The 27,112-nt window shown below is 44.0% G+C and overlaps 1 protein-coding gene across 1 annotated transcript; it reads left to right on the top strand.

Moving 5' to 3' along the window:
- The first annotated feature begins 2,405 nt into the window (after positions 1-2,405).
- LOC144602976 (class I histocompatibility antigen, F10 alpha chain-like) lies at positions 2,406-26,065 on the top strand. The gene is made up of 4 exons (XM_078416101.1): positions 2,406-2,457; positions 18,099-18,359; positions 22,653-22,928; positions 25,758-26,065. The coding sequence occupies exons 1-4, from the start codon at positions 2,406-2,408 to the stop codon at positions 26,063-26,065; spliced, it is 897 nt and encodes a 298-aa protein (XP_078272227.1).
- Positions 26,066-27,112: the final 1,047 nt, after the last annotated feature.

Below are 27,112 nucleotides of genomic sequence, written 5' to 3'. Positions count from 1 at the left end.
TCCACTACTGTGCGCTGCACAGTTTCAATGTCCAAACTAGCTTCTAATATAATTTCTTCACAGAATTCCATTTTGAGTTGACAGATACGACATGGAAACAGGCCCTTCAGCCCACCATATTGACCATCGGTCACCCCATCACACTAGTTCAATGTTGTCCCACTTTCTTGTCCATTCTCTACACAAGCTAGGGGGAATTTACAGAGGTCAATTAACCAACAACCCCACACATCTGTGGAATATGAGAGAAAACCAGAGCACCTGGAGGGAACCCAGGTGGTCACAGGACGAACGAGCAATATCTATACAGACAGCACCTGAGGTCAGGATCTAACACAGGTCTCTGGTGCTGTGAGGCAGCAGCTCTACCAGCTGTGTACTGTGTTTGGTTTCCTTCTTTTTGTTCTGCATTAGAATGATTCAAGTCAGGATATGCAATTGGATTTATGGGTCTCCTGAACCATAAAATAACGTTAGGAGCAGTTAGCAGCATAAGAATGGAGCGTTATCTGAAACGTAATTACAGTTCTAGGCAACTACGCCCTGCCATATGTTATCTATTCCATTCGCTATAGCGTGCGAAAAAAACAAAGTGCTCTGGAGCACATTAATAGACACTGTTTCAGATTGGGATCCTACTTCAGACTGACTATAGTGGGGATAGGAAGCTGGAAGGGAGATGGGGTAGGGGTGGGGAGAGACAAAGCCCGGCAAGTGATAGGGAACTAAAGGTGGGGAGAGGGTGGGGTTAATTGGCAGATGGATGAATAAAGGTTATGGATGAAAATGAAATGTGTAGGATGGAACTGGAGATGCTGGTTTAAACCGAAGATAGACACAAAATGCTGGAGTTACTCAACAGGGCAGGCAATATCTCTGGAGAGAAGTAATGGTGACATTTAGGGTCGAGACCCTTCTTCAGACTGTCAGGGAAGAGGGAGATACACAGATAAGTGTTAGGTATGAAAATAGGACAATGGGAATGGTGATCAGGGAAAATGTAGAATAGATCATTATTAGCTGGGAGAAGTTAACAACAAAGCAGATAGAGATAAAATGTAGTCGGAGACAGTAAGACTGGTGGGAGAACTAGGAAGAGAGAGAAGAGAGGGAAGGCAAGCGTTACTTGAAGTTAGAGAAGTCAATGTTCGTACCGCTGGGGTGAAAGCTGCCGAAGCGAAATATGAGGTGCTGTTCCTCCAATTTGCACTGGGCCTCACTCTGACAATGGAGGCCCAGGACTGAAAGGTCAGTGTGGGAATAGGCGGGGGGGTTAAAGTGTTTAGCAACCGGGACACCAGGTAGGTTTAGGCAGACTGAGCGGAGGCGAAATAATCGCCCAGCCTGGCTTGGTCTCGCCGATGTAGAGAGGTTAACACCTGGAACAGTGGATACAGTCGATGAGGAGGTGCAAGTGACCTCTCTCTCCCCTGAAAAGACCGTTGGGGTCCTTGGATGGAGTTGAGTCGGGGGGTGGGGGAATAAGGACAGGTGTTTCACGTTAATTTCTTGCTCAGGGTTTACAATTTGCAATTATTGTATCCTTATCTCAGACATTTTGTATTTTCATCTCTGGCCTTTGCCCGATGATCTGCCGATAAAATCAACTTCCCTTCACCTGTATCCATCTATCACTTGCCAGGCTTCGTCCTGCCTCCATCTCGCTTCCAGCTATCTCCCCGTCTGCCGTCACCTATCCTTTTTCTCCAGAGATGCTGCTCGACCCGTTGAGTGACCCCAGCACTTTGTGTCTGTCGTCGCCTATCCATGCTCTCCGGAGTTGCTACCTGCCTGCTGAGTTTGGATCTTATAGAAACTTACAAAATTCTTAAGGGGTTGGACAGGCTAGATGCAGGAAGATTGTTCCCGATGTTGGGGAAGTCCAGAACAAGGGGTCACAGTTTAAGGATAAGGGGGAAGTCTTTTAGGACCGAGATGAGAAAGTTTTTTTTCACACAGAGAGTGGTGAGTCTGTGGAATTCTCTGCCACAGAAGGTAGTTGAGGCCAGTTCATTGGATATATTTAAGAGGGAGTTAGATGTGGCCCTTGTGGCTAAAGGGATCAGGGGTATGGAGAGAAGGCAGGTACGGGATACTGAGTTGGATGATCAGCCATGATCATATTGAATGGCGGTGCAGGCTCGAAGGGCCGAATTGCCTACTCCTGCACCTATTTTCTATGTTTCTGAGTTCTACCAGTGTCTTTCTTTATTGTAAATCGGCATCTGCACCTCCTCGTGTCTCCATTGCAGTGAATTGTTCGTGCTGGTCCAATGACCTCGCTCGACAACCGGTGACGATGAGTGTTATTTTTATTCTGATCGCATGGTGAGGTCCTGCTTTGATGGACTGTTGGTGAGGTTTGGCTCAGTCGCTGCCCTTAACTGTAAGAGGCCGTGCGCAGAATGGTTCTGTTCCTCTTGCTGAGTTTCTTCCGCGTACAAGAGGCTCTAGCCGGTAAGTTAACGATTCTCGTTTTATTCGCTACTGGTAAAGCGTCTTGACTTTTTCTCAATCTGGACAGGAGGCGACTCGGTTTTAAAAAGCGCGCATTACACATACAGTCTGAGGTTCATGCGAACGTTAAAAGGGTTTAATCACCCTGTTTCAGTACAATCCAGACTGGAGTTTCTGCTTTGATTTGCACCATACCCGGTTTCCTTTGTGTAAGAAGGAACTACAGATGCTGGCTTAATCTGATTTAAACTCGTGTAAAACAAACAGGTGCGACGCGGTTTGAAACAAAAACATCTTTGATTTCAAGTTCTTGTTGTAAGAAATGAGATTACGATGTGGGAGAGGCGGGAAACAAGAAAGGCCGTTGTTTGACAGGATCAAGTTCCAGTTTATAGCTAAATGTCGGAAGAGGACGAGGCACAAGTACAATACAAAATCAGTAAAAGATCAACACACACTGCATTTTGTTATTGACTTAGCGATAACTCCAAACGTGCAGTCGTCACGTTTAAGTTGTGTTTAAATGATCTGGATAAGGGGATTGAAGGTTTTGTGACCAAGTTTGCAGATGATCATAAAATAGATGGCGCCTATTTTAGGCAGTGCAGAGGAAGCAAGGACTAGGACAGATTAGGAGAGTGGGCAGAGAAGTGGCAGATGACATTCAGTATAGCAAAGTGTGGAGTCATGCATTTTGGTAATAAGAATAAAGGCGTAGATTATTTTCCAAATTGAGAAGTAATCTAGAAATCGGAGGCGCACAGTGACATGGGGGTGCAGGACACCCAAAAAGTTAATTTGCGAATTGAATCAGTAGTCAGGAAGGCAATTTCAATGCTAGTATTTATATCAAGGGAACTGGAATACAAAAACAGAGATGTCATTCTGTGGCTCTAAAAGCGCTATGTGCAAATTTGGGCCCCCAATCTGAGGAAGGATGTGCTGGCTCTGGAGAGGGTCCAGAGGAGGTTTACAAGAATGATTCCATGAATGCGTGAGTGGGTTAACATATGATGATCGTTTGGCAACACTGGGCCTCTACTCGCTGGAGTTGAGAAGGTTGAGGGAGGAACCTCATTGAAACTTACAGAATAATGAAAAACACAGATGGTGGATGTTGAAAGGATGTTTCCACTGGTGGGAGAGTCTAGGACCAGAGGTCGTTGCCTCAGAATTAAAGGGTGCTCATTTAGAAAGAAGGTGAGGAGGAACCTCTTTAGTCAGAGGGTAGTTAATCTGTGGAACTAACTGTCACTGGGCTGTGGAGGCCAAGTTGGTAGATATTTTTAAGGCAGCGATTGACAAATTCTTGATTAGAATGGGTGTCAAGGGTTATGGAGGTGAAGGCAGGAAAATGGGATTAGGAGGCAGAGATCAGTCATGATCAAATGGTGTCGTGGACTCGATGGGCCGAATAGCCTAATTCTACTCCTGTAACGTGAACTTGTCATTGGTAAGAGGGGAAGTGAAACCTCAGTTTTACGAACATTTCCCCATCTTTTCACATTTACTTTGAGTCATGCAGCAGGAAAACATGCACCTCGGCCAAACTCATCCATGCTGAGCAAGATGCCCCATCTAAGCTACTCCAATTTGCCCGCATTAAGCTGATTTTGTTCTCAAACATTCCTTTTTTATATGTATTTTTTCACATATATATATATATAGTGTGCAGTGAAAGAATATATATAAGCTGATTTCGTTCTCAAACATTCCTTTTTTATATATATTCTTTCACTGCACACCATATATATATATATATAGTGTTGCTGAAAGTAATTTTTTTATTGTTCTGTCTGGAACACATGATAATGAAACACTTGATTCTTGATTAGGTACACATGACAATAAACTAATCTAAACTATGCATGTATCTGCCCAAATGTCTTTTAAATGTTGTTACTGTATCTGCCTCAGCTACTTTCTCTGGTAGATTAGTTTCCCATTGGGTTCTTGTTAATCTCTTCCCTGACAATAGAATTTCAGTTTCCAGTTTAGTTTATTGTCATGTGCACCGAGGTACAGTGAAAAACATTTGCTGCATGCAAACCAGTCAACAGAAAGAAAATATATGATTACAATCAATCCATTCACAGTGTATAGATGCATAATAAGGAAATAATGTTTAGTGCAAGGTAAAGCCAGTAAAGTCTGATCAAGGATAGTCCGAGGGTCACCAAAGAGGTAGATAGTAGTTCAGCACTGCTCTCTGGTTGTGGTAGGATGATTCAGTTACCTGTTAATAGCTGGGATGAAACTGTCCCTGAATCTGGTGGGGTGCGTTTTCACACTTCTGTACCTTTTGCCTGAAGGGAGAGTGGAGAAGTGGGAGTGGCCAGGGTATGATTCATCCATGATTATGTTTCTGGCCTTGCTGAGGCAGCGGGAGGTGTAAACAGAGTCAATAGAAGGGAGTCAGGAGGAATGGATGGGTAGTGGAAAGTAGATAAACATTCACTTCCTGGTTCTGATCATGTCCAACCCACACTTCGAGGTAATACCCTCTAATCCAGGCAGCATCCTGGAGGCAGGTAAATATTTGAGGAACTGGGAACTAAGGGCTGTGGTAAACTGGCAGAGAGAGAGGAAGAAAGCTTTGGATAAATTAACTGTGATCATATTGAATGATGGTTCATGCTTAAGGGGCAGAGTGGCCGTCTCCAGCTCCTATTTTCTTGTGCTGATGATCTGCACTGATTAACACAGTCACGTTTCTACTTGGAATAATTATAGTAGATATCGCATGTGGTATCGCCCTTCCTCACACAGCATCTGCCATTCCTTCTGCCACACTTAATTATCATATTGGAACCAATTTGACACTTGGGTGTCTGAATGCATTTAGCAAAACCGAATAATGTCCCAGCCCTACATGTCACCCGTCCATGTTCTCCAGGGATGCGGCCTGATCCTTTGAGTTACTCCAGTACATTTTGCCTTTTCTAATAAAGGTCTCCCTGCACACTCAAACGTAACCCCCCCCCCTCCTTTGGCCATTTATAATATCAAAGTAATGCAAAAGTGGAAGTTAAAATAGAAAGGAGATAAGGAAGAATTTCTTTAGTCAGAGGGTGGTGAATCTGTGGGATTAATTGCCACTGATGGCTGTAGAGGCCAAGTCATTGGGTATGTCAAAGCGGAGATTGACAAATGTTTGATTAGTTAGGATTAGTTTTTAGTTTAGAAAAACAACACGGAAAAAGGCCCTTCGGCCCCACGAGTCTGTGCTGACCAGCAATCCCCGCACATTAACGCTACCCTACACACACTGGGGAAAATTTACACTTGTACGAAGGCAATTAACCTACAAACCTGCACCTCTTTGGAGTGTGGAAGGAAACCGAAAATCTCGGAGAAAACCCACGAGGTCACGGAGAAAACGTACAAACTCCGTACAGATAGCAGCCGTAGTTGGGATCGAACCCGGTTTCTCCAGCACTGCAAGTGCTGTAAGGCAGCAACTCTACCGCAAGATTAGTAAGAATGTCAAAGGTCACAGGGAGAAGATAGGAGAATGGGGTTGAGAGGGAATGATAGGTCAGCCATGATTAAATGGTGGCGTAGACTCGATGGGCTGAACAACTTAATTCTTCTCCTATGACTTTTGAAGTAATGAATAGTTAGTACCAAGTGCTCATGAACATGAGGGATGCTCTTTTTTTTCTCCCCAGACTGGTATGTCTGGAACCAAAATTCACAGTTTAAAAATAAGGGTTTACACATTCTTATGGCACGAAAACACGGTGACAATTGTGTATTGCCTCGGTTAGGTCTGCTATATGATTTTACCGAGTTGTTGATGAAACAAAGTATTTCTGTACCTAGGTGCATGTGAAAATAAATACCAATGAATCACTGAATTCGGTGTGAAATTTTTTCACCCAGAGGGTAATTAGTCTTTCAAATTCTCTGCCCAAGAAGGCTGTGGGCATTCAGTCAATCAGGCGCTTGAGGCAGGGATAGGAAGATGCTTGGATACAAAAGGAATCGTAGCTTAGTTCGGAAAAATGGTCTTCTGCTAGAGGATCAGTTATGATCTTATAGAATATCAGAGATTGGGGACAAAGGATGAATGGCAACCTTCAGCTTGTGTTATGTTTGTTCACACTCCACAAGAGAGTCAAGAAGGAGAGAGAGTCAAGAGTGTTCAATTGTCATGTTATGACTACAAAACAATGAAATGCCTGCAGCAGCATAGCAGACCTGTAAGACAATACAAACAGATAACATAATAAAAGTTCAGTAAATTGATAATCCCAATACTTATGCAAAAACACCTTGGATGCTTAGTTAAGCCAAAGACAGTCCATTGGTCTGCAAGGTCCAACTTGACACATTACCTTTCCATGCTCACCAGCGATGACGCCTGATCTGCTCAGTTACTCCAACAATTTGTCTTTATTTTGTTAATTATTCATAGTTGAATTTAGTGTAGTTCATTGGTCAATATGGGAAGAATTTAATAATCTTGCAATCACATTCAAGCACGCATCTATGGAGCCATACAAAACAATAACATTCTCCTTCGATGGTAATAATCTAAATTGGTGAAAGGAGAAACAGACAAAGATATAAAGAATAACATATTTATAGCAGTTCCAATGTGGGAAAATGCTACAATGAGATTTGTAAGCACATTATTTTGTAAAATCTTACTTTGAGCAGTGTCACGGCATTACATGACAATGAGCAAAATAAACATTTAAGGTGCATCGTGAAGGAAGAATAAGAGGTCGGGATATTTAGGGAGCGATCCTACAACTTAGGCCTGCTCTTCATATGAAGTACTTATATTTGTGAATAATCAGGAAGTTACACTGCCCCGTTCATCATAGTCAAGTCAAGTCAAGTCAAGTCAATTTTATTTGTATAGCACATTTAAAAACAACCCACGTTGACCAAAGTGCTGTACATTTGATTAGGTTCCAATAGAAAAAAAAAAAGAAAACATACAGTAGCACGCAAACAGTTCACAGCGCCTCAAACGCTAGGGAGTAGAAATATGTTTTGAGCCTGGACTTAAAGGAGTCGATGGAGGGGGCAGTTCTGATTGGGAGAGGGATGCTCCCCCCCCCCATCGAAGGGATCTATATGAGACGGTGCCTCAAAAAGGTAGTCAACACCATCACCCTAGCCACGCTCTCATTACCTCCTACCATGGGGAAGAAAGTATAGGTGTTTGAAAACCATGACCTCCAGGTTCAAGAATAACTTCCATCACCATCACGCACTTGAACACTACACAACACCAATCTCAACTGTGAAATTCTATGGACTGTCTTTGGTTGCACCAAGGACTTTGAGATTTTGTTTGTATCAGTATTGAGGTTAGTAATATATTGATTTTATTTTTGTTGGTTTTATTGCATATTTTCTTTGCGTATTGTGTGTACAGACCTGTTATCCTGCTCTAAGTAAAAATATTTGTTCCATTTCTCTGCGTATGTGTGTGTGTGTACACACACACGCACGTAACACGCACATGCGCGCGCGCACATACACACACACACACACACACACACATACACACACACACACACACACACACACACACATTTTGGTGTCGGGGAAACAGACATAGACATTTAAAACACAGTATATGGGGAAAAATGCAGGGGGAGGAGCTGTGTAGGAAGGAACTGCAGATGCTGGTTTGAACCAAAGATGGACAAAAAAAGCTGGAGTAACTCAGCGAGTCAGACAACGACTCTGGAGAAAAGGAGTAGGTAACGTTTCGGGGCAAGACCCTTCTTCAGACTGATAATCATGGGAGAGCGAAATGAGAGATACAGATAGTGGTATAGAGAGATATCAGAACAAATGAATGCAAGATATGCTTTGAATGAAAGAGCTGTTGGTCTTAAATATTTAAATGCAGCTCCTCAGAGTTTAAGGTATGAATATTTATCAATCAGAAAGATGATGAGTGAATGGGATGGAGCAAGTTAGCACAATGATGACAAAGTCTGAAGACGGGCCTAGACCTGAAACATCACCCATTACTTCTCTCCAGAGATGCTTCCTGTACCGCTGAGTTACTCCAGCATTTTGTGTCCATCGCTAAGTGCTGGAGTAACTCAGCCGGTCAGGCAGCATCTCAGGAGAACATGGGTAGGGTCTAGAGACTGAAGAAGGGGTCTTGACCCGTAACATCTATCCATCATCACATATCCATGTTCTCCAGTGATGCTGCTTTACCCGCTATGTTCCTCCAGCACTATGGGTCTCCCTTTGTAAACCAATATTTGTACCTTGTTTCTACAATGTAAATTGACTGTCATTTGTAGGTAATGATAGAATCTGGAGAGAGATGATAGGAATTTGGGAAGAATAAGAATGGGTTGGTCGAGAGTAAAGAGAGTTTAATTGTCATTATACTGGCAATGGAACAATGACATTCTTAAGCACATATTAAATATACACCAGTCAATGATGCAATAAATTCATATTAGTAATATCAGGTAACCAGACCATAATAGTGCAAAAACAAAATGTCCTTACTGCAACCAAAATAAAGTCCATAGCAGGTCAGAGTTGTTGAGGTAAAATTGTGGTTAGTGTTGTGCAGTGTTTAAAAGCCTGCTGGTGGTGAGAAAAAGCTGTTGGAGCTCACAGTTCTCAAACTCTCTAACCTCAAAGGTAGTTCATTGGTATTTTATTTGTGGCATGTACCAAGGAACAGTGAAATTCATTTTTGTATACAGTTTAGTACAAGTATCACTATAGATAAGCCCTTAGATACATCTTAGATAAGCATTTCAGATACAGTTCAAGTGTATAGCAGTAATACGCTGAGACATTATACAGTGTCACCAGTTTTTGGTGCCGTTTTCAAGTCCAAGTTGTTGTAGGTACAGGGTTCTTGGCCTGACCATTGGGCCCATTGTCCTGGCGTTGTTGGTGGGTCAGCCTGGCCAAGCAAAGCTGTGGTGTCCTCTACTGCTGCAGGGCACAACTGGTCCATGCGCCCTGCCTATTGGAGCGGCGTCTGGAACAGCCAAGCCCCAGGCTGCTGCAGGGCCTCCAGTGCCCACTCCACCGTAGAGGCAGTGCACTCCCTCCTGCAGCCAGTCTGCCTATCAGCCGTCCATCTGACTCCTTCCACTCTGGGTGGGCGAGCCGGGCCTTCCATTTGGGTCCTCAATCCTCGGTCCACAGCGATCAGGAAATCGGCCCATGATGGATGGACCAGATCTTCCGGGCAAATTTCCGGTCCAGGGTGGCCGGTCCTGAGAGTATGGTCAGGGTGGTGTGGGTCTCTGATGATATTAGCTGTCTTTCTGAGGCAGCACCTCCTGTAGATCCATTCAATAGTGGGATGGAATGGTATGAAGTGAGTGCATCATGGTCAGAATGGACTCTGGTGGCTGAAGGGTCTGTTTGTGTGTCTCTGTGACTCTATGTGTGGATAATGCTTCGAAAGTGTAAGAGTACGCGAAGGTGCATTCTAAATAATGGGATGCACATATCATTGAAAACAGGGCCCTCAATGTATTGATTTGTAAAATGCTAAATCATCATTTCATTGCAGGGGACTAGAGTTTAATGCTCGGCAATCCAAATAAACACTTGTTCATGTCTATGGAGAGTTTTGCAGACTGCTCCGATTACAAAAAATTAATACATAAAGGAAGTGGGGTAGATACATGAATGTATATTCCTCCTATACAGAGATGCTGCCTGCTCCGCTGAGTTACTCCAGCATTTCGTCTCTAACTTTGGTGTAATTCAGCATCTGCAGTTCTTCCGTCCCCAAATACAAGAAGGGTCCTGACAATGGGTTCTGTTTGTATGGAGTTTATACGTTCTCCCTGTGACCATTCGGGTTTCCTCTGGGTGCTCCGGTTTCCTCCCACATTCCAAAGATTTGTGGGTTTATTGGCCTCTGGAAATTGCCCCTACTGTGCAGGATGTGAAACAGGGAGAACATAGAACTAGTGTATGGGTGATTGATGGTCAGCGCAGACTGAGTGGGCAGGAAGGCCTGTTTCCATGTTAATAAAGATTGGTGAGCATGATACCAGAATTCAAACGTTACAGAGAGACAAACACATTTTAGTTTGTTCAGACAGGAACACCCAAGAATGTTTTTATTCAAAGAGAACAACAAAGTAATAAAGGTTTGCAGGTACCAAGTCCAACAGTGAGCAATGCTTAATCTAATCTTATACTTAGAACATTGTAGAAGTAGGGCATTCAGCACAGGGAGGCTATCTCATTTGGGGGGGACGAGAACAAAGGGGGAACTGTGGGGTGGGAGCGCCACTGAGAATGAAGGGGGAACTGTGGGGGTGGGAGTGCCACCGTGAATGAAGGGGGAACTGTGGGGATGGGAGTGCCACTGAGAACGAAGGGGAACTGTGGGGATGGGGTCTGCTGCCATGTGCGGCGGCAGGAAGTGGATAGGATCGTTCGGTACTTTTGTAACTTTGTCTGCGCCAACACATGGCGACGCTTGTGTACTGCCCAGGTTCACTTTAGTTTATTGTCACATGTACCGATGTACAGTGAAAAGCTTTTTGTTGCGTGCTAACCAGTCAGTAGAAAGACAACACGTGATTGCAATCAATGCATTTACAGTGTAGAGATACATGATAAGGGAATAATGTTTAGTGCAAGGTGAAGCCAGCAAAGTCCGGTCAAGGATAAGCCGAAGTTGTATGGAAAACAAAGCATTTCACTATACCCAGGTACCCTAGGTACAAGTGACAATAAAATATCATTCCTCCATTCTTTCATTCATCAGCCCTACCCCCCCTGTCCCCAACTTATTTTCCATAACCATGGAACACTGTCACACATGACTGCCAATGCTCCTTTGATTATTTTTTTCCCCATTAACCTGTGATGAGCTGGTTAATGGGTTTTGTGAAGTACAGCACAGTGGTGCAATGGTAGAGTTGTTGCCTCATTGTGCCAGAGACTCAGGTTGAAACCTGACCTCGGGTCCATCTGTGGAGTTTGCACGTTTTCCCTCTGACCATGTAGGTTTCCTCCGGGTGATCCGGTTTCCTCCCACACCCCAAAGACATGCAGGTTTGTAGGTTAAATGGCCTATGTAAAATGCCCCTGGTGTGTAAGTAGTGGATGAGAAGGTGGAGAGACTAGTGTGAATGGGAGATCAATGGTCAGCATGGACTCAGTGGGCCGAAGGGCCGGTTTCCATGCTGTAAATCTAAACTAACCTAAAAACTAATAAAATTGCTGATGTATTGCAAGTGGCTGGATTCAAAACTACTGAAGACGGGTCCTGACTGAAAATGTTACCTGGCCATTCCATCCACAGATGCTGCCTGACTCACTGAGTTCCTCCAGCATTTCACTGCTCAAGATTCCAACATGTCTCTATGTAAACTACTTGTTTGAATAACACTGTTGTTTGTTATTTTTGTGATCTTTTAGCGGTAGAATTGCATGCCAAAATGTTCATAGTGTGCAGAGATGAAAATGATAGGAATTCATTAATGCATGCAGGAATAGTAATCAAAATGCAGAAAATGTTGGCAATATGCAGCAGGTCAGGCCACATCTGTGGGAAGGAAAGCAGAGCTAATGTTTCAGGCCAGAGACCCTTCAGGACTGGGAAGGAGGAAAAAGAAGAAACGAGGAACTGAAGATGCTGGTTAATAAAAAAAAGATACAGTGCTCGAATAACTCAGTGGGACAGGCAGCACTACTGGAGAACGTGGGATAGTGATGATTCGGGTCGGGATCATTCTTCAGACTGATTGTGGGGCAAATAAAGCTGGAAGAGAGGAGGGGAAGGACAAAGTATGGCAGATGATAGGTGATAGATACCACAACGAGAGAGCAGCCCTGAACTATCTGCCTCATTGGTGACCCTCGGACTTTCTTTGATCGTACTTTACTGGCTTTACCTTGCACTGAATGATATTCCCTCATCATGTATCTCGACACCTTTAGTGGTTTCATTGTAATCATGTATTGTCTTTACGCTGACTGGTTAGCACGCAACAAAAGTTTTTCGCTGTACCTCGTTACACATGACAATAAACTAAACTAAAATGTTGTTGAGAGGATTTTCCGACAGGCAAATGTTTGGACAAAGGCCAGAGAAGAAAAGGGATTAACGAATGGTGAATTGTGAAAATAGAGGAATGGATAAAGGTGACGGGGGAAGGCAGAGGTAGATGCAAGTTAAGATGGGGCACAGGGGAGGGGACGAAATGAGGGGTTAGGTTTACAATCTATTTGTAAACACAGAACAATGCTGCACAAGGCAGGATGTAGAGGAAGGAACTGCTGATAACCAAAGAAAGACACAAAAAGCTGGAGTAACTCAGTGGGCCAGGCAGCATCTCTGGAGAGAAGGAATGGGTGACGTTTCGGGTCCAGACCCTTCTTCGCCCATGAGATCTAGGCCGACTGTGATGCCTGTTTAAATTAATTCCACATCACCATGTGGTCTATACCACTCTATTTCCTGCCTGCTCATGTGTGTGTGTGTCTACTAATCCACAAAAATTGTGCTGTAGTATTGGCATTCACGTATCCTAGGAGTGTGTTCCAGGCACCTACCACTTTCTGTGTCCCAAAGTAGCCCCTTTTGCATCGGCATAGACTAGACGACCATTTAAAAAAGCACTTGCATTCTGTCTGTCAATGCCTGCTGGAACTCCCAGCTGTTAGACCTTTTAACTCTCCTTCCCATTACCAGACCGACCTTTCTGTCTTTAGCTTCCATTGCCAGAGTGAGGGCACATGCAATCTGGAGGAACAGCACTCCATATTCTACTTGGATAGCTTACAGTCCAATGATATGAACATTGAATTTTTCAAATTTTGCCAATACCCTCTCCTTCCTCCCCTCTCCCGCCCCCACCCCAACCCTTCCTCCCACTTCCGCTCTTTCCTGTCTACCCTGGTGTGCACCTATTTCTCCCACTACCTCCCACCCTCCCAGTCACTCCATTCCTTTTCCATTTGTTTACGCGCCCCCCCTCCACAATTCTCTCATTGTACTTCCATCCCCATCTTTCTCCTCCCCTGTCTCATTCCACCTATGGCCCTTCCTCTGGCTTTAGATTTCGCTCATCTTATCTCCTTACCTGACACCCTTTGCCTCCTGTCTAAGAATGAATGGCAGATGCTGGTTTAAACTGACACAAATTGTTGGAGTAACTCAGCCGGACAGGCAGTATCTCTGGAGGGAAGGAATGGGTGACGTTTCCAAACATCATCCATTCCTTCTCTCCAGAGTTACTCCAGCATTTTGTGTCTATCTTAGGGGTTATAGATAAGATAGAGATTTTTCACCGCAGTTGTTATTTGGAATGAGCTGCAGGGAAGTTGGTGGAGGCAGATATAATCACTATGTCTATAAAGCATTTGGACTTTTGGTAGGAAAGACAGGGAGGGATAAGGGCATAATTCATGTAAGTGTAGATAAGCAACACAGTCAGCGTTGTTGTGTGGACAAGTGTAGACAAGATGGGGCAAAAGGTCCTGTTTGTATGCTGCACGATTCAGTTTATTTTAAGGTTGGGACCCTTCTTCAGACTGACCCTTCTTGAGTCTGAAATTGGGTCTCGACCCAAAACGTCATCCAGCCTTTTTCTCCAGAGACATGTTGCCTGACCCGTTGAGTTACTTTAGCAATTTGTGCTCAAGGTTGATAATGAGGTGTTCAATCCTGCTGTTTTTGTGTGATGTTTATCTCTGCATGTTCACAAGGGCAGACAGTGAGAGTAAACAGTTGAGAAACTAGTTTAGCAGGAAATCTGTGGTATTTGAGGAAGTATGAATGTGAGGCCTCTCCAGTGAGATGATAGGGGAACGCTCTGACAAAGGGCAATGTGGTGAGCTATCAGAAGGTCATCAGGAAGCAGAAGGTAAATGTTACATTGGTATTTTTACAGTCTGCTATTGATGTACTGGCGTGGTGCAAACCGATTTGGACAACCTGTTTTATAATTGCTGCTCATGACGATTTAGAGATACAACGCAGAAATGGACCCTGCAACTCAGAGTCCATGTTACCCAGCAATCCCTGTACACACGAGGGACAATTTATAATCTTTACCAAAGTCAATTAACCTACAAACATGTATGTCTTTGGAGTGTGGGAGGAAACTGGAGCACCCAGGGAAACCCCACGCAGTTACGGTAGAACATTAAGTCTCCATGCAGACAGCACCCATGGTCAGGATTGAACCTGGGTCTCTGGTGCTGTAAGGCAGCAACTCTCCCTCTGTGCCACTGTGTCACCCTGATTAGACTAATCAACTGAAGGTTCTGACTTATAAACATGATGTGGTGCAACTAATTGAGATGTGGAGAGTGCAGCACAGAAACAAGCCCTTTGACCCACCAAGTCCATGCTAACCATTTTGGTACCCGTTCTCTTTTAATCCTCCTGATATTTGCAATACCTACCCCTAGATTTTACTATTTACCGACACACGGAGTAATATATTGTGAACCAAATAACTGTCGTGACTTGCCATTGCGGGTGGAATATCTGAATATCATATTTCCGAATGTTGATCAGTATGGGCAGGTGGGGCAGCGATAGAGTTGTTGCCTTAAAGCGCCAGAGCCCCGGGTCCAATCCTGACTATGGGCGCTGGTATCAAAATCTCTTACCTCGATACCTTCGATTTGTGCCAGCATCTGCAGTTATTTTCCGACACAACCTGACTACGGGCGCGGTCTGTATGGAGTTTCTACATTCTCCCCGTGACCTGCGTGGGTTTTCTCCAAGATCCGCGGTTTCTTCCCACACTCCAAAGACAAATAGGTTTGTAGGTTAATTCGCTTGATATAAATGTAAATGGTCCTTTGTGTGTGGGATAGTGTTAATGTGCGGGGATCGGTACGGACACGTTGGACTGAAGGGCTTCCGCGCTGTATCTCAAGGTTCAAGGTTTCAAGGTCAGTTTATTGTCACATGTACCAATTAAGATACAGTGAAGTTCGAATTACCAAACAGCCATACTGAAAAAAGCAACAAGACACACAACTACATAAAAGTTCATGTAAACATCCACCAGAGTGGATTCCCCACGTTTCTCACTGTGATGGAAGGCAATAAAGTCTAATCTCTTTCCTCTTTATTCTCCCGCGGTCGGGGCTGTTTAACCATCCGCAGTCGGGGCGATTAAAGCTCCAGCGGCCGGCGGTTGAAGCTCCTGCACGGTGGAGCTCCGAGGTCGATCCCTGGGAAAGGGATTGCGGGCTCCGTGATGTTAATAGACAATAGACAATAGACAATAGGTGCAGGAGTAGGCCATTCAGCCCTTCGAGCCAGCACCGCCATTCAATGCGATCATGGCTGATCACTCTCAATCAGTACCCCGTTCCTGCCTTCTCCCAATACCCCCTCACTCCGCTATCCTTAAGCGAACTGGCCTCCACTGCCTTCTGAGGCAGAGAATTCCACACCTTCACCACTCTCTGACTGAAAACGTTCTTCCTCATCTCCGTTCTAAATGGCCTACCCCTTATTCTTAAACTGTGGCCCCTTGTTCTGGACTCCCCCAACATTGGGAACATGTTTCCTGCCTCTAATGTGTCCAATCCCCTAATTATCTTATACGTTTCAATAAGACCCCCCCTCATCCTTCTAAATTCCAGTGTATACAAGCGTAATTGCTCCAGCCTTTCAACATACGACAGTCCCGCCATTCCGGGAATCAACCTAGTGAACCTACGCTGCACGCCCTCAATAGCAAGAATATCCTTCCTCAAATTTGGAGACCAAAACTGCACACAGTACTCCAGGTGCGGTCTCACCAGGGCCCGGTACAACTGTAGAAGGACCTCTTTGCTCCTATACTCAACTCCTCTTGTTGCGAAGGCCAACATTCCATTGGCTTTCTTCACTGCCTGCTGTACCTGCATGCTTCCTTTCATTGACTGATGCACTAGGACACCCAGATCTCGTTGAACTCCCCCTCGTCCTAACTTGACACCATTCAGATAATAATCTGCCTTTCTATTCTTACTTCCAAAGTGAATAACCTCACACTTATCTACATTAAACTGCATCTGCCATGTATCCGCCCACTCACACAACCTGTCCAAGTCACCCTGCAGCCTTATTGCATCTTCCTCACAATTCACACTACCCCCCAGCTTAGTATCATCTGCAAATTTGCTAATGGTACTTTTAATCCCTTCATCCAAGTCATTAATGTATATCGTAAATAGCTGGGATCCCAGCACCGAACCTTGCGGTACCCCACTGGTCACTGCCTGCCATTCCGAAATGGACCCATTTATCCCCACTCTTTGCTTTCTGTCTGTCAACCAATTTTCTATCCATGTCAGTACCCTACCCCCAATACCATGTGCTCTAATTTTGTCCACTAAACTCCTATGTGGGACCTTGTCGAAGGCTTTCTGAAAGTCGAGGTACACCACATCCACTGACTCTCCCCTGTCAATTTTCCTAGTTACATCCTCAAAAAATTCCAGTAGATTTGTCAAGCATGATTTCCCCTTCGTAAATCCATGCTGACTCGGAATGATCCTGTTACTGCTATCCAAATGCTCAGCAATTTCGTCTTTTATAATTGACTCCAGCATCTTCCCCACCACTGATGTCAGACTAACTGGTCCACGGGCTCCCACGATGGATCAAGGTCAATTTATTGTCACATGTACCAATTAAGATACAGTGAAATTTGATTTACCAGACAGCCATACGAAGTGAAAAGCAACGAGACACACAACCACTTAAAGTTTAACATAGACATCCACCACAGAGGGTTGCACATTCCTCACTGTGATGGAAGGCAATATTGTGCAAACTTCTTCCTATTTGTTCCCCTGCGGTCGGGGCAGTCGAACGATCGAAGCTCCTGCGTTGGGGTGATTGAAGCTCCCATGTTGCGGTGGTTGAAACACTCTCCGCGGCTTGGAGCTCCTGAATCAGCCTCTTCTTACCAGAGACCGCGGGCTTCGCAAAGTTAAAGTTGGAGCTTCGATCCCCGACAAAGAGATTGCAAGCTCTGCGATGGCAAAGTGACGCAGACTCCCGCGGCTTGGAACGCCCGCTGGTCTCCAGGAAAGGCCACCAACTCCACGATGTTAGACCGTAGTACAGACGGAGATATGATACAGAAAAAAATCGTAAGAGATTGAATAAAGGTTTCCCGACCCCCACCCCCCACATAAACCAAACCAAGGAACACTAAAAACACACTTTTAACACACACTAAAAATAACAAAAAATAAGAAAGGACCGACAGACTGAGAGGCAGCCACTGCTGATGGCACAACCCGGTGTGCTAAAACTAAACTAAACTAATTGAAGTAAACTTGTCATTTAGAACGATAGAGCATAGAAACAGGCCCTTCAGCCCAGCTTATCTATGCCGACCAAGATGCCCCACCTACCCTTGACCCACCTATCTACATTTTAGCTTAGTTTAATTTATTATTAATGTCACGTGTACTGTTTTACAGTGATAATGTTTCCTGTGTGCTATCCAGACAGCGAAAAGCCTATACATGATTACAATGAAGCCGTTCACAATGTACAGATACAGGATAAAGGGTATAATGTTTAGTACAAAGTGAGTCTGGTTGTTGTTTCGCAGATTTCTCTCCAAATCTTTCTTGGCCATAGAAATTTCTATTATTTGACAATATTGTATTATTTGATTCATGTCTAGGGCCTCACACTCTGGTCTATTTCTACACCCTGAACCACGGGAGCACTCATCTACCAGAATACAGTGTCGTGGGAGTTCTGGACGGTTGTGAGATACAGTATTATGACAAAAACATGGTCATTACAGTTCCAAGACAGAAATGGATGGCGGCTGCATTTGACAGGAGCTACTGGGTGAGAAATACAGTCTCTGAAAATGGTTTCCATGGAATCATCAAAGGGCAAGTCGACGAATGGATGCGGAGGGTAAACGAAACAGCAAGTTAGTCCATTCATTTGAATACATTTGGATTGTGATCAATGTAAATTAAAAAAATCTAAAATTTCAGTAAAATCTCAGTAAATTTCTCACTGTGCCAGGTTTGATCCTGAACTCGAGCGAGTTTACACGTCTCCCTGTGACCACACATATTTCCTCCAGGAGTTCCGGTTTCTTTCATCCCATATCTTGAAAACGTGAGGGTTTGTAGGTTAATTGGGCTGTGTAAGTTACTCTTGTTGTGCTGAGAATGGGTGAGAAAGTGGGATAACATAGATGTGTAGGAAGGAACTGCAGATGCTGGTTTATAGAGAATATAGGCACAAAGAGCTGGAGTAACTCGGTGGAACAGGCAGCGTCTCTGGTTAGAAGGAATGGATGACTTTTTGGGTCGAGACCCTTCCTCAGACAGAGTGTCTCCCCTGTCTGAGGAAGGGTCTCAACTGGAAACGTCACACATTCGCTCTATCCAGAGATTCTACCTGTTCCGCTGAGTTACTCCAACATTTTGAGTCTATTTTGGGATAACATAAAACTAGTGTGAATGGATGATTGATGGTCGGCATGGACTTGGTGGGCTGAATGGCCCGTTTCCATGCTGAGTCTCTAATCTAAGAACTGCAGACCCTGGAAATGTGAAATAAAATCCAAAAATACCATTGGCTGATGACTTAATCGTCAGCTTATCACCATAGCAACATGACATTACCCTGTGAGGGACACTCCCTATCAGGGATACTCCCAACCATACCTCCCACTCCTATATGCAACTTACACATTTAATTCTGTTTCTCTTACCATAGGTTCTGTTGAACCTGCTGTGTTTCCAGCATTTTACAAATCATTAAAATGTTGTTGGCTTATTGTTAAAATCCCTTGCATACCTCACCAATTGTCTTCACTTTTATTGACTGAATTTGAAAGAAATGTTGTGTGATATATTTAAAGGATAACCTAAAGGGCATGGTGGCGCCGCGGTAGAGTTGCTGCCTCACAGTGCCAGAGACCTGGGGTTGATCCTGGCCTCAGGTGCTGTCTGTCCAGAGTTTGTACGTTCTCCCCGTGACCTGTGTGGTTTTTCCCCGGGTGCTCCGGTTTCCTCACACACTCCAAAGGCATACAGGTTTGTAAGTTAATTAACTTTGGTAAAGATTATAATTTGTCCCTAGTGTGTAGGCTAGTGCTAGTGTACTAGTCGGTGGGGATCACTGGTCGGTGGGGACTCTGTGGGCTGAAGGGCCTGTTTTCGCGCTGCATCTCTAAATTATCTTGAGCAGCAATTGTAAAATAGGCTGTCCAAATCCATCTGCACCACTCTTGTCCATACATAATATTTGCCATTGGACATATTTTCATATTATTATTATTTCATATTACAGATACAGCGCGGAAACAGGCCTTTTCGGCCCACCAAGTCCGCACCGCCCAGCGATCCCTGCACATTATCACTATCCTACACACACTAGGGACAATTTTTACATTTTACCCAGTCAATTAACCTACATACCTGTACGTCTTTGGTTTAGAAAACTCCTCTACATGTTGGTTTAGAAAACTATCCCGCATACATTCCAAGAAATCCTCTTCCTCAGCACCCCTGCCAGTTTGATTCACCCAATCTATATGTAGATTGAAGTCACCCATTATAACTGTTTTACCTTTGTTGCACGCATTTCTAATTTCCTGTTTGTTGCACCCATTTCTAATTTCCTGTTTGGTTGCACGCATTTCTAATTTCCTGTTTGACTTGCTCCACGGTGATATCTCCTTGTGGGCTATGCCTACTTTGAAGAGATTCTCCTCCTCTACCCAACGGGGAGAACTGCAAGACCCTCTCTCACTGCTCCCCCAGTGACGTTCTCCACAGATGCTGCCTGACCCGCTGAGCAGCTCCATTCTAAGTGGAGTAAGAGGCGCCCATGGCCGACAAGGGAAGTCAAGGACAGCATAAAAATAAAAGAGAAGAAGTACAACAAAGCAAAGAAGAGTGGGAAGCCAGAGGACTGGGACTCTTTGAAAGAGCAACAGAAGATAACTAAAAAGGCAATACGGGGAGAAAAGTTGAGGTACGAGGGTAAACTAGCCAAAAATATAAAGGAGGATAGTAAAAGCTTTCTTAGGTATGTGAATAGACAATAGACAATAGACAATAGGTGCAGGAGGAGGCCATTCGGCCCTTCGAGCCAGCACCGCCATCCAACATGATCATGGCTGATCATTCTCAATCAGCACCCCGTTCCTGCCTTCTCCCCATACCCCCTGACTCCGCTATCCCCAAGAGCTCTATCCAGCTCTCTCCCGAATGCATTTAAAGAATTGGCCTCCACTGCCCTCTGAGGCAGAGAACTCCACAGACTCACAACTCCACGACTGAAAAAGGTCTTTCATCATCTCAGTTCCAAATGGCCTACCCCCCATTCCCAAACTGTGGCCCCTCCTTCTGGACTCCCCCAACATTGGGAACATGTTTCCTGCCTCTAACGTGTCCAACCCCTTAATAATATTGAAAGTCAATAAGCCCTATCACCATTACTGTGTTAATTCAATGACATTCGTAGTGTATCATTGAACAAAGGAGGACTTGGCATGAGGGAACCGCCGTGAGGGGGGTGGGGGGAGGTGGAAGAACAAAGGAAGACCTGTAGGATACTTTATAACTTTGTCGGTGTCCTTCATGTGAAGACTCATTGCATACCTTGGGTATGCAAAACAATGAATTTCAATGACAGAGGGAATGAATCACCAAGGTGGCTAAGGAAACGTCAACAAAATATACCAGCATCAAAACTGAGTTACGCGTGCACCTCGAGTACAAGTAATTCGGAATGGGACCAACAAAGAATGTGAAGCAAATTGGCCAAAAGAGGAGCTGTGGACATGGATTAAGTCAGGCATTAAGATGTGTAGGGATTGTATCTGGAGACACAGAGACATGGTCAAGCCAGTCTCACCACAAGCATCAATGTCATTCCTTGCCCAACAAACCCACTCATGGGGTCATCTCAACCCCTGCACCCCACCCCTCCTCCTCCAGCAAATGGCTGCCCAATTCCAAACAACCTGGTGGGTATGAGGTTTTCGGAAACATGCTCAACAGGTAGCTGAGCGATGTGCAATGTGCCAGTATAACAAATCATGACTTGCAAACGGTAATGCCAACATTAGGACCCCAGCAGCAGCTGGCCCACTCCAGCACCTACAGCTTGACTGTGTTTCTCTTTCAAAATCCTAGGGTTATATTGACGTTTTTTAGTTTAGTTTAGAGATGAATCCGCGCTGACCAGCGATCTTTGGTTTCCTCCCATACTCCAAAGACATACAATGACTCCTATGATTTATGTATGAGTTATTTAATCACCAGTTCCAGTGAGGATGAAGGTGGAGGATGGCAAAGGAAGGGGAGCTTGCATAACCAAAACGGTTGTAACTTTAGTCAAAAAGAAAAAAAGTGCATGCAAGGTTCAGGAGGATGAAATCAGACAGGAGCTTTGAGGAATGTAAAGAAAGGAGGGAATAACTCAAGTGGGTGAGTAGAGGGAGGCACAGTGGGGCAATGGTAGAGTTGCTGCCTTACAGTGCATGCAGCACCGGCGACCTGGCTTTGATCCTGACTACGGGTGCTGCCTGTACGGAGTTTGTACGTTCTCCCCGTGACCGTGGGGGGTTTCTCCGAGATCTTTGGTTTCCTCCCACACTCCAAAGACATACAGGTATGTAGGTTAATTGGCTTGGTATAAATGTAAATGGTCCCTAGTGTTGGCTGAAGGGCATGTTTCTGCGCTGTATCTCTAAAGCTTAAAACTATAGGGGCCAATAGAGACCACGAAGTTGCTTTGGCGAGTCTGATTACAGTAAGTCCCACATCTTTTTCTATCTATATTTAAAACACGAGGGAGAAGGTGGGATTGTTTAAGGATATAGAATGGATTATGTGCTTGGAGTTTGTGGATGTAGGCGAGGTACAAAACAAATACTTTGCATTTGATTTCACCAAGAAAGACATGGAGAATAGAGAGATCAGTTTGGAGAATACTAACATGCAGGGGCACTTTGAAGTTAAGCAAGAGGAGGTGTTGGGGTAACTTGAAGAGCATTAAGGTGGATAAATCCCCAGGATAGAGGAGTGTAGCGGAAGGACAAATATTCAGGCTGTAGTTCAGTGACCAGTAGAGTTCTGCAGGGATCTATGCTGTGACCTTTGTTACTTGCGACATATATAAATCACTTGGACCCAGGTGCTCAGAAATTACCCGAGTCATAACAATTAACCAAATAATTATTTTGTTTTTCTTTCAGATTATCACTATGTTCAAGGGCAGTTTGGTTGTGAGGTGAACGATCGCAGTCCCAATGTAGGGATATTGAAGTTGGCTTATGACGGAAGATATGCATTTAGTTTTGATAAGGACAAACTAAAGTGGACGGTGCATGATCCAATAGCTGAGCCCTTCAAAGAGAAATGGGACAAGAATGAAAAAATGAACCGTTATTTCAAGAGCTTGTTAGAAAATGACTGTGTGGATTTATGGAAAACATACTATGCAATTGGAAAAACATACCTGACCAGAAAAGGTGAGTTCAGAACAAAGAGTGTTGTTTTGTGATGGTAGGCAATGAGCAATATTTCACTCTGAGGCAATGAGTAATATTATCTCTGACCCAATAATGACAAAGGGAAAGGTCATTTGGCCCATTGAGTCGAAGCTAGTTTTCAATGCAATGTCACCAAACTGTTCCACAGCTCTCTCTCTCACAACTTGCGCTCAGCTCCCTCTGATTCTCCTTTCAATCAGCTGCAGTATGGATAATTTGAAACGTCCAACTAACTCACTGGCATGTCTTTGGTATGTGGGACAAAACTGGAGCACATGGAGGAAGCCAACTGAGTCATCAGGTCATTAGTGATAGGAGCAGAATTAGAACATTCGGCCCATCAAGTCTACTCTGCCATTCAATCATGGCTGATCTATCTCTCGCTCCTAACCCCAGTCTCCAGCCTTCTCCCCATAACCCCTGACACACATACTAATCAAGAGTCTATCTATCTATGCCTTAAAAATATGCATTGATGGCCTCCACAGCCTTCTGTGGCAAATAATTCCAAGATTCACCACCCTCTGACAAAATACATTCCTCCTCATTTCCTTCCTAAATGAATGTCTTTTAATATTGAGACTATGACCTCTAGTTGTAGACTATCCCACCAGTGCAGACATCCTCTCCACATCCATTCTATCCATGTCTTTCACTATTTGGTATGTTTCAATGAGGTTCTCCCTTATTCTTCTAAACTCCAACGAATGCAGGCCCAGTGTCGTCAAACGCTCATCATATGTTAACTCGTTTATTTCTAGGATCATTCTTGTAAATCTCCTCTGGACCCTCTCCAGAGCCAACACATCCTTCCTCAGATATGGTGCCCGAAATTGCTCACAATACTCCAAATGCGGCCTGACCAGTGCCTTACAGAGCCTCAGCGTTACACCCCTGTTTGACAGGGAGAAAGTGTAATTGATGTCTTTCATATTACTTAACCATGGCTTTTCTTGACCACAGTTGACAGCCCCTAATGGGTTCTATATCACACATCTCTATAGAGCAGTGTTCAGCTTCAGAGGGCAAAATGTGAACGAGATGTGCAGATCAAGTGTTTTTTTTGCACAGAGAGACCTAGAATGCACGACCAGGAGTGGTGGTAGAGGCGGACATGATAATGGTGCTGAAGAAGGTTTTGGACAGGCTAATGGAGATGCAGGAAATACAAGGATATGGATCACATGCAGGCAGTGGAGATTAGTTTTGGTGTATTTTAGTGATAGAGTATGGAAACAGGACCTTTGGGCTACTGAGTCCGCACCGACCAGCAAACGCCCGTTCATTAGTTCTGTCCCACAAGCTAGAGACAATTTACAGAAGCCAGTTTCTCCACAGTTATCAAGTTCCCAAGTATGCCACTTGGTCCTCAAACCTGCCCACCATTCAATATGACCATGGCTGATGTTCTTCAGGCCTCTACTCCTGTTCAGTGCCAATTCCTCATTGCTCTCAATACCCCGATCTTTCACTACCACCACATTAAATACTTCCAATGATCCTGCTTTCACAAATCTCTAAGGTAGAGATTGCCAGACGATGACCACTCTCTGCAAAAAGAGATTTCTAAACAAATGACTGCTCCCTTTTATCTCGTAACTTGTGTCCCCTGTTGAAGACGAGTGAAAATACTGCCAATTTTAAGCGTGTCCACTCCCCAATTGGCCTTTATTTTGTAACTTGTCAATTATTTATCATTGTCAATTATAGTGAAATGATTTGCTGTTGGTATTGGTTTATTATTGTCACGTGAACTGAGATAAAGTCTAAAGTTTGTCTGTGTTATCCAGACAGATCATACTACACGTAACAACAATCAAGCCATCCACAAATAGAACATTGCAAAGAGAAAAATATTCAGAGTGCAGAATATACAGTTACAATATATTGTAGTCTCACCAACTTCTACAGATGCACCATAGAAAGCATTTTATCAGGATGCATTACAGCTTGGTTTGGAAACAGCTCTATCCAAGAAATTGCAGCGAATTGTGGGCGCAGCCCAGATTATCACACAAACCAACTTCCCTTCTATTGACTCCATTTATACAGTACCTTATGCTGCCTCAACAAGGCCAGCAGCATAATCAAGGACAAGTCACATCCTGGCCAATTCCTCTTATCTCCTCTCCCATCAGGCAAATGTACAGAAGTGTGAAACGCACATCACCAGATTCAGGGACAGTTTCTTTCCAGCTGTTGTCAGGCAACTGAATCATCCTACCATAACCAGAGAGCAGTGCTGAACAACTATCTACTTCAGTGATGACCCTCACACTATCCATGATTGGACTATGCTGGCTTTACCTTGCATTAAATGTTATTCCCTTATCATATATCAGTAGACTGTAAATGGATCGATTGTAATCATATATTGTCTTTCTGCTGACTGGTTAGCGTGCAACAAAAGCTTTGCACTCTACCTCGGTACATGTGACAATAAACTAAACTGAACTAATAGCATTACAGTTACAGAGAAAGTGCAGATCAAAAATTGTGCATGGATCACAAATGTTAGTTGGTAGGTCAGGACAACACCTTATCTTACATGAGAATAATTCAGTAGTCCGATAACAGTGGGGAAGAACCTGTTCTTGAATCTAATGGTATGTGATTTCAAACTTTCTTGTGTACTGTCTTAACAGTACCATCTCTTTGCAACCTCGTGGTTGGGTAATGGTGAAGAAAGAGGCAAAATGGGGCGGATGTAGACAGTAGCTTGGTGGTTGCAGTGGGCTGAAGAATATTTTGTGGTGGGTGACTGCAGGTTTTACTGAAGGTGTAAATAACCAGCTTACTGTCTTGTAGTTTCCCCTGAGGTCTCTCTCGCTGCCCGCCCTGATGATCATTCAGTCCTGTACTGCACTGTGTTTGGATTTTACCCACCGGCCATCAATGTGAGCTGGTTGCAGAATGGTCAACATATCTCTGAGACCAAATCTTCTGGGGTCGTACCGAACAATAATGGAACATATCATCTAAAGTCTGTCCTTGAGTATGGTCCATATGATGGGAAACAGTATTCCTGTCATGTCGATCACAGCAGCCTGCCCGGTGGGAAGACCATCGTCTGGGGTAAGGACGTTAAAAATTATTTCATAGATAGAAGAAGCTGAAGTATTAATGAAACAGTTTATCATTATCTTCTGTCATTTCCATTTTAATAATTGTGACTGCATCCCATATTCCAAGATGCTTAAACTTTCTTTGTTTAGTGGTGTTGCTCGAAGCCATCATGTAATCAGCACCCACTCTCCACAATGAGCAGAAGACTTTCTCAACGGAAAATATATCAAAAGTAAATAAATAGCTAATATACAAGGAAGAGCATTTGAGATTCTCAGTGGTGGAACTGAAATCAATGAAAAGTGTTTTAAAATAAAAAATGAATAACAGCAAGGCACTGGGGGAGTACATGCCCCAATCCGAATCAATGGTCCGAAGTGGAAATGATTGAGAGCTTCGTGTTCCATGGCATGAATCTATCCAATATTCTGTCATGGACTGACCACATCACCAAGGAGGCACACTGACACCTCTACTTCCTCAGGAGACTGAGGATATTCATTATGTCTCTGGTGACTCTTGCAAACATCTATAGATGCCGCTGGAGAAAGCATGTTGTTGGGTTGCATCACAACTTGATTTGGGAACTGCACTGCCCAAGACTGCAAGAAAATACAAAGAGTTAAAGATCATCAAACAGACCAGACTTCCCACTATTGACTCAATATACACCAGGTTGCCTTGGAAAACGAGACTTATCCCACCCTGGCCATTCCTCCTCCTTCCTGCTCCCATCGGGCTCTAGGTACAGATAGTTGAAAATGTGCACTACCCGACTCAGGAACGCCCCCTTTCCATCTGTAATCAGGATTTGGAAGTGGCCTTGCATAATATTGGTGTAATGTACGATGCACCTCAACCTCATTGTGCACATTGAACATGAACTATGGGACTGATGTGTTACAATGCTGAGAACTCTAATCTGTACTCTGCATCTTCCTCGTTGCTCCATCTATTGTATTTGAGTTTATTTATGTATAGTATTATCTGATCCGTTTGGATAGCATGCAAAAGAAACCTTTGCACTGTATCTTGAACTCTGGCAATAATAAAAGTAAACCTAATGAAGTAAGTTCTGTGATGCAAGTTACAGCTTC

The sequence above is a fragment of the Rhinoraja longicauda genome, chromosome 19, assembly GCF_053455715.1.
Source record: "Rhinoraja longicauda isolate Sanriku21f chromosome 19, sRhiLon1.1, whole genome shotgun sequence".
NCBI classification, from domain to species: domain Eukaryota; kingdom Metazoa; phylum Chordata; class Chondrichthyes; order Rajiformes; family Arhynchobatidae; genus Rhinoraja; species Rhinoraja longicauda.
The sequence above is the reverse complement of the archived record's forward strand: the minus strand, read 5'-3'. Positions and strand labels throughout refer to the sequence as shown.